This window comes from Orbicella franksi, chromosome 9, assembly GCF_964199315.1.
Source record: "Orbicella franksi chromosome 9, jaOrbFran1.1, whole genome shotgun sequence".
Taxonomy (NCBI): domain Eukaryota; kingdom Metazoa; phylum Cnidaria; class Anthozoa; order Scleractinia; family Merulinidae; genus Orbicella; species Orbicella franksi.
In genome coordinates this window covers 18,239,897-18,248,871 of record NC_138153.1, presented here as the reverse complement: position 1 = coordinate 18,248,871, position 8,975 = coordinate 18,239,897, and the positions used below count along the sequence as shown (strand labels likewise).

Genomic DNA, 8,975 nt, shown 5'->3' with positions numbered 1-8,975 from the left:
CGAACCAGACTTGGGGGTGAGACAATTCAGGTGAGCAAGTTGACTTGCCTTGGCAGGTAAAGTAACCAACAACTTTTCTTTGAGTATACGTAAACACTTTGTCTCGCCTAACTGGAACAACTCTCAGCATGGCGAGTGTCACATAATGTCTAGATTTAAGATTTAAAGCAGCAATTTGTATCAAAGAACAGAAAATTAACTCAGCAAAACCCACTGTGATCAAATGACTGAGGGAAATTTAAACAAAGAGGGATAGTTGCACATTTGATTATTTAATAAGAGTTACGAATAATCATGCAGGGTCAAAAAAAAAAAAATCATGCAGGGTCAACTTTTACTCGGCCTACAGGGGCTACATTTTCACATACAAACACTTGATAAAGTTGGCTCAGGGGGAGGGTTATCTCTGGTACCCGAGACCATATAAATGGGACCTGTGTTGCCTCAAAGAACACCCCCACGATTTTCAAAGGGGAAGGTCCTTAAACAGGACCTTAACTTAGGGCAGCTTCAATGGCAGATTCCCCCTGATGGCCTGGATTTGAATAATTGATTTAATTACTTTTAAAGAGGACTAGAACTTAAAAATCTTGCTCGAATTTCGATCCAGCGAGACATAAGCTTCCATGCCGTGAATCAAGTTTTTACTGGGCGTTTTAAAAGCACTCACCAGAGAAAGAGACTGATGACCCCAAAGTACCAATATATATGTACTGTATCTTACTGAAAACAACAATCTTCAACGAGAGATGTGGGAACGTGGGATACTGACCTTCAGCATGCGATCCAGCTTGTCTCTTCTACCAATACACGTGAGCCAAGAGCAACAAAAGCTCTGGTGACAGCGACTTTCGGAGCTAAACGGCTTCTGTTAATTATGTTCCCGTAGTACACAGTGCAAACTATGGCCAGCAATACTTCATCCAGGTTGTTGGTAACATTATAGACTATTGCACTTATTGTTATCACTAAATCACGAACAACAAGAACCAAAAGTCGGAACAACACCAGTTTTTCAAATGTGTAAAATTCGCCCGACGATGACCAAAGGCTCTCCGTTATTTTGCTTCAAAACAATAATAAACTTTTCTCTTTTCCCGAAATTTTTGCTTAAAAAGTCGAAGTAATGTGTCTGCAACATCTTTCCATCCTCAATATAAAATGAAACGAAACTGATGGTTTACAAATAGAGGGAAATCGTGAGTAATCGAAACGCCATTTTCTCGCTTTGTGAAACGAGCCGCGAAGCGCAGTTTAAACCGGATGTGACGTCATTTTTTGTTGGATGATGCCTATACGAAAATTTCAGGAGTCTTCTGCCCCGCCCCTGAGAGAGACACGAGATAATATCTTTGTTGAACAATCTACTCGAAAAAATGGAAACAAATATGGCAGATTTGATCAGCTAACAATCTGGTGTGATAACTCTTCGGGCCAATTTAAAGAATGCTTCCTGTTTTTTACCTCGATTACCTGGTGAAAAAGGGACAGTTTCTGAGAATAGATCTCAAGTTTCTTTTAGAGGGACATTCGTACTCGATATGCGACAGGCGATTTGGCTGTATTCAGAAGTGTTTTCACACAGTAGAGAGGGTCGAGTTACCACAAGAATGGGCAACTTTGCTGAAAAACAGTCCTTTAAAAAATATCGAGGTACACTGGGCAACTTTAACCCTAACTTTCCAGGAGTGAGGATCTAGATAAGGAGAAATTTGAAGTCAGAAGGTTAGCGTGGCTAAATTTTGGTTATGGAGAAGTCGCAGATTTCGAGGGGAAATTGGAACTTGTACACCATCCTGAGACTGTGCTTATACGGTTTAATATTGACACTAAAGAGAAGCCAAGAATGGTTTCGTTCTACAAAAGAGAGCAAATGACGGAATTGAATTCCGATTTACTCGTACCTGCAAGACATGAACAGAGGCCTGTAAATAATCTAGTGAAAAAAGACTGTTTAAAGTTAGCGCGAAATTATTTATCTGAACGCGCACAAGCTTTTTATGTCTCACTAGCTTGTGAAGAAGACTCTTCAGATGATGAAAGTTAATAACTTTTATTATACTTTTTCTACCGAGGATGTTCACTTTATCCACAAACTTAAATAAATACACAATACGTTTTTATACATGTATTTGTACCACTAGAACTGAAGTTACTGGCCATGGGGAAGGGTCTGGCTATTGGAATACAACACCCACTCTTTGTCATTGTAGTCCCATAGTAACTCTACTGTTTCTGGGATGTCATGGAGGGCGACAAGAAAAACCCTTGGATTTCTTGAGTTTTTGTTGGCGATGAAGGGCCTTACATTAGCGTTTTTTCGCGAGTGATTCAATGTTGCACCCCACGGTAATTCGCCTCTCACATTGCCTCTATATGGATCAATCCTAAATATAAATACAAAAAAGAGAACATTACACAGTGTTTCGCACTACTCTTTATAAAATGAGGAACAGAAAAACATTTCATTGTTTGATGCAGGTTTCAACAACGTAGCACTGAAGACATGTACATACGTATATCCGTACCTTACAAGCCTCCCAACAGATATGCATCTTATTCAGTGAGCCCTTTTTAGAGTGTAGTATCGCTTTCTAAATTTATGTTTACGAGACTTGTAGCTCTTTTGGCGAACACTTAGCACAAAGGGCAAGCAAAGATGCAAATTACGAATTAAACGTACCAAGTGCCAGCGTTTTCAAGTGCCACTTGATTTATGGCACTCTCGAACAAGGAAATGTATCGCTTATGTCGGGAAGCGCCGTGAAATGTCACTCGTGCTTCATCAGTTAATGTTGCGTCATGTTAAAACAAAATCCGTAGAATTTCATCAAGTAACAGGAACGTACTATCGCAAACTTTGATTCAAATTAATTTCATTTTAAGCAGGAGCGTATAAGAAGGAAAGTTTCTTCAATTTTACATTGAAAATTCGACCATCGCACTGATATGATATTGCGAACTAATATAGCAGTGCGTGATGAAGTAGAAACAGTTTACGGTATCTGACTAGCTTTCCTGACGAATCACTGTAACACGGTCTACGCATGAAGAGCCCACCCATATGGCAGCAACATAGATTTAAGCTAGAACGAAGAATTGTCTCATATTTTGAGTACCTTTTTTAACGAATTTCCGTCTTTTATTTCGTAAAAAGATCTCATTCCTACCAACTTCTAGATCTTATAACGTTTTTTACTCCCCGAAAGTAACGATCCCTCGAAAGTAACCACACTCCGAAAGTACGAAGCTCCAAAGACTGCTAATTCCGAAGGTAACGTCGATCGTTACTTTCGCAAGTTTACGGTATCATACTACAATGCTTCGTAAAAGATTTATGCAACGTTTTCTTTCCTTAAACGATGACTTCGCACCGTTTTACGCGCACGGTTAAGGGCTACAAAAATCCGTTTAATTGTTCTCCCACGATACAAATTGAACAATGTGAGATGTCTGAACTTCTTTTACGCGTTACTCGTACAACTGCTTCTAATGAGTACAGCTGGACAACAATAAGAACACTTAGAAATGAGAGCGTGATTGGTGAATAAAAACGGAAAAACAACTCCTTATTACCTTGCATCTTGAGTCCTCATTTACAGTGTGTCGTGTAAATGCTGTACGTATTTTACAATTTGCCCCTGAATTTTCAATATAGTATACATAGTAAGTTATAAAACAAATCTCAAAACACGCTTATGTACACACTTATAATAGCACTCACGCAATCTGGCGACCCGCACTCTCGAAAACCACGAGGGCGCAAACTTTCCTTTCCTCTCGGTAGATCTCCTCACGCCTCTTAGCTTCTTCCAAAGTCAGCACTTCTCCTTCATATTCACATATGACCTCGCACTTTTTAATGTCCCGCGAGGCGAAGGGGCATTTTCCCGCTTTTCTTACCGGGTCACTAGGCACATCGTGGAGCTTTAGAAATAAACATAATGTTCAGCATTCTGGCGACAGGTTAAATTTCCAAAAAGATAACATGAGTTAGCTGATAATATGCATAACTGCTTACCTCAATTGGTGGAGCAGGTTTGGGGTTGAGGGACATATAATGCTGAACTCTTTCAGCCATTATACGCCCCCCAAATTCAACGGCTGGCTCTCTCTTTGGACGCTGTAGGGCTATCCCCGTATACCCTCGAATGTTTCCACCATCTTGGGTAGTTGACGCTATTGGCCATAGCCTCTGCTGGCCATATACAAGAACCGCTTTCTTAAATTGCTGATAAACACAAGGTGAAAAACATACAATGTTTAAATGCTGATAATGGTTCGCTCAATTAACATTCATTTTTTCTTGATTGCTATCATTCTTCACGACTTAGGAAATTGAGTTAAAATCGGGCCTACAATTACACAGGGCGGACATATACCTTAAACCGTGGAACTACTTGTACAAAGAACGAAGTACGTAATCCGTAACGATCAGCTACAGTTGGACTCTGCTATTTCGAACTCTCTGATGAAAAGAAACCCCCAACGTTTAGCTTATCTCTAGTTAGTCATAGCTCATAGTATCAACTAGACGCTTTGCTGCGTGTACCCAGGCAGTCGTTATACTGAGAAGCACTAGCTATATTGCAATTGAGCTAAATGTTCTGCATTTGAAGTTGTACGAAATGCAATCGAACTGATGTGCTTAAGCTATTCTGCTTTTGATTGCATTTCTTGGAATCGATTACTAGCTTATTACTCGTTTGCAGGTCTTTAGGGTGTGAAATGAGTCAAGGTGTTTATATCAGCCTATAAACGTTTCAGTCTATTTTCCTTAGCCTTAATCGTTGATATTTGCCTTTCTCAAGCAAGCGAGACAGTTTGAATTTCATAGATATGGCGGTGCGTGACATAGACCTATGAACGCGTTTGTCGAAATCATTTTTAGCCCATTCAGAAGTTAAAGTTTTAAGAAAAGTGCTTATGTAAATGCTTGTTTGTTCAGTACAGATAATCAGTCGCCTAGATAGCCAAAGTATGTTCCAGATGTTTATACTATTTTCCGGCCGCAATATTGGAGTACTGCGGAGGTACCCCAACATGGCGGCTCCATACTGGTCTCTGTAAATTTGTGCAAAATATTTCGACGAATATTTGAGCTTGGGAAAACGCACAGACTTAAAAATTAGAGGAGTGTCATCGTTATTAATCTCCTATAACATCACAATTTCTTGATTTAATCCACTAAATGGTTTTCGAATAAATTTTTTATTGCGTCAGGATTGCGTGACAGTGCAAGCCAAGAATTGTTTTGCTGGGGTCAACATACATTAGTTTCTTTCAGCTTAAATGTACAATAATTCGCTACATGAGTTTCACTCTTGTAAAGACACACAACTCTGTTACGAGAAAATAACGAGAGAATATCGTTTAGTTCGAGATTTTATCTTCATTATACTTTACGAAGTTTCTGAGAGCCTTTTACTTAGGTGTACTCGAACAGATACATTCGTAAACAAATTCTCTAACCTTTCTGCTTTTGTTGCTCAGACGTTCTTGAGTTCGTGCTGGGATTCTGCTTGTTTCACGATCACATCTAAAAATACGATGACGCTTCTGAAGATGCATTTTATCAAGTTGAAGATTTGATAGCCCCGGTCGATGGTTCCTTTGGTATAAAATGATTCTTGATAAATTCACTCAAAATGTTCGCCCGTAAATTGGTCTCTCGTAAGGCTTGCAGACCGACCCGTTCCGAAAACGCTTAACGTCCTTTAGTGGTGGTCTACCTCGAACAATGTGTTCGTTTGTATGTGATTTCATCGCCCTAGAAATCATGGAATCCGTGCTAACGTTCCACGACGACAACTTCTGTAAATTCCATGTGCTGTACGCATGCACAAATGACGGATGCGCTTTAGAGACCAGACGGCGATTTGTGACTGAACGTGGGAAGAAAAAAAAAAAAAAAAAAAAAAACGGAGCCGAAATTTAAACCCAGGCCTCACTACCTGGGTAATAATATGTAAATAATAACCAGTCAAAAATAGTTCGTAACGCTTGTAATAAACATTTTCGTAAATCTTTCTCGCAGTAGTTGGATAGTAAGCTTATTGTATATTAATGGTATAATATAAAATAGATCGATGTGCGGGTTCATGCTGTTATTGTATTTAAGTTTCTAACTCAATTATTTTTAATTATAAAGTGTAGATGTAAGACAACTCATTTGACTTTTTGAAGCGCTTAAGGTAATTCCTCTGAAATAAAAGTGACAATAGATTTTTGTTCAAACTTTGTCCACTGAATATTTGTCATATGATAACTTCAATTTTGAAATAAAAAAGGGGGGTGCCCATGCTCATTAAGGAGCAGTGAGGCACTGAAAATGCCCCATTTTGGCATTATTTAATGCTTATTTTAAGAACGCATTCCCAGTAATTGTAATATCTTTGTAAGCCCGGACTCATACGAACACGCATTAAACTACAGTCAATACATTGTGTCGGACTCAAATAAACGTTTAAGTTTGATTCAGACAGAAAGCTAAATCCTTGATTAAAAATTTGAACCAAATTTCTTGACGTAGTTACCGACTGCAAAATAGAAAAGACCACAGTGTATCTGCTATTTTTCTTATTTAGGGACCGTTCATTTTTTATGAGAGAGGGGGGGCTGGTGGGATTTGGGAAGCACCATTTAAAAATCGCATGACCCCCCCTCAGCTTACTTCACATGGCCCCCCCTTATAGCGGTCATTTTTTGGGATGACCCCCCCCCAAAAAAAAATTGAACAAACAATATTTAGATTTCAACTTTTTTAATATTTCTCTATTATCCCCCTACTTCACGTTATTGTGCTCACTATGAAGAAAATATTTACCATCTCTATACGACAGAGAGCTGTTGTTTAAAAAACAAATCAAAAGAAAGAGAAGTCAATTTCGGATCTCCTAGTTATGGCTCGCCCTGAGCGTGTGGCATTTGGCCTCTCATTGGCATCTTCCTCATATGAATTGATGAATGCAAGAATGACGTCACTTGAGTCATCTTCTCCCCCAGAGTCAATGGCATCACTGTCATACTCATCATTGTCACTTTCATCCGTTTCACTGCTGTCAGCACTTGCCCTGTTGTCATTTTTTGTCAATGTCCTGGCATTTCTCAGTGTTGGTTGGCCAGCTCTGAGAGGACTCTTCTGCTGCAAGCATGAATGTCTTACAATTGCCTTTACTTTCTCACTCTTGCTGCTTTTCAAATGCTGCTTCAGTCCGTGGTGGTTTGAGTACTTGATTAGTTCTGGAACACGTAGCTTTTTAAGCTTGGTTAGACCTTCGCACAACTCAGTCCAAGGATAATCCTCCTCCCTACTTAACTTTGCCTTTTCTTCTGCTCTCTTTTTCCTTTTAAATTTCTGCACTTCAAGATGCTGAAGATAATCCACCACAAACTTCGATTTGAGAATAAACTTGTCTGCAAATAGAGCAACGCTCTCTGGGTCAGATAAAACCAGCCTGCCACTTCCATGCTCTTTCTTCTTTATATTGTTAATCCAATCGGGGAAAGAGCGCATTACTACATGAGCATCATGAAAGAGGCTCATTCCAAAATGCGCAATAATGGCGAAAGCGACGAGTCGTTTAAGAAAAGGTTTACAGCTGAACGATCCAGGCAGTTTGACATCTTACAAGCAAAAGAAGCAATTTTTCTAGGTGCGGATGGCTGTTCAGAAAGGGCGAGTGAGTTTTCCATGCAAGGGTACCAGTTGAAGCCCAGTGATGGAAGAAAACTGAACTTCTCCATCAAAGAGCACAGAGCAATGGTGGAAAAGTTGAATGTCATATTGAAAGATGTAAAGGAACACGATTCCACACTCTTTCAGTCCAATGGGCTTGCTTTAAAGCAGGGCGAAGAATTTGTCCACAGTTTTAATGTAAAACAGATCAAATGTACAGAAGCTAAGTTGACGATGGTCACGCAGGACATGGAAGAACTAGAAAATAAGAAGAGCAATTATAACAGCATATTCAAAGGCATACTCAAACAGCACATCAACAAAAGGAGAAGGAAAAAAGAAAACCGCAGAAAGTCAAATGAAAGAAAGAGGAAGCGGACTGAAAACAACGTCCAACGAGTTTATGGAATCTGTGTTGGAAACCCGCTAGGAAATGATCTTCCACAATGCCTTGTGTACCCTCCTAGAACGGCCGTCCTAGAAGAGTGTCTTAAAGTTGAGGATGTTGCCACATCGATATTTAGAAGAGATGGGCCATTCATCGCCCAGCTCTTGGAAGGGAATTATTTCACCAATGCTGCAAGAAGCAGAATCACCACCAACCTTGAGCGGGAAGTCAGAGATTATGTTTACACCTTCATGTACCCTGAAGAGTACACTCTGACGGAAAGCATTGCTGCTTCTTGCAGCATTGGTGAAAGAGACTCCCATAGCAGTACAAGCGGCGACGAAGAACTCGACGACAGCGGAGATGAAGATGAGTGCCGGTGAAAGTTGCATTCGAAAATAACAGTGTTAAATACTTCTTTTCAGTAGCTACAAATGCTTTTTGTCGCCAAACGTTTTTTTAAAGCAGAAGGAAAGTTTGTAATAAATTTGTATCCTGGCTTCTATGTTTATTCTATAGCAATTTTTTTGATATTCAAACATTATGCCATTTTAAAGTTTTACTAAAATATTTCACGTGACCCCCCCTTTTTCCCTTATTTTTTTGGGATGGCCCCCCCTCGAAAGCCATTTTTTTTCGCATGGCCCCCCCCAAATCCCACCAGCCCCCCCCTACCTTATAAAAAATGAACGGTCCCTTATTCAATTTTCAGCAATAGAAATTAGATCAGACTTTTCTCACGCAAAGCTTATGATTAGTTGATTACAACGACTGGAAAAAAAATTGGGGTGCCCATGCTCGTTGGTGAGCTAGAGCCATTTTTCAACTGGCAGAGCTCAATATCAAGGCAAATCCGTCATGTTTTCAATATGCACGTGCACAAGCGCGCGCTAATGACGCCATAAATTA

The 8,975-nt window shown here is 39.7% G+C and overlaps 1 protein-coding gene across 1 annotated transcript; it reads right to left on the bottom strand.

Moving 5' to 3' along the window:
• Window positions 1-1,992: 1,992 nt before the first annotated feature.
• Window positions 1,993-6,195, bottom strand: LOC145497810 (uncharacterized). The gene is made up of 3 exons (XM_081477675.1): window positions 5,473-6,195; window positions 4,022-4,231; window positions 1,993-3,927 (listed from the first exon to the last, which is right to left on the bottom strand). Exons 1-3 carry the CDS (start codon window positions 5,569-5,571, stop codon window positions 3,721-3,723), a joined length of 516 nt encoding a protein of 171 aa, XP_081333801.1. The 5' UTR covers window positions 5,572-6,195; the 3' UTR covers window positions 1,993-3,720.
• Between the last annotated feature and the right edge of the window lie 2,780 nt (window positions 6,196-8,975).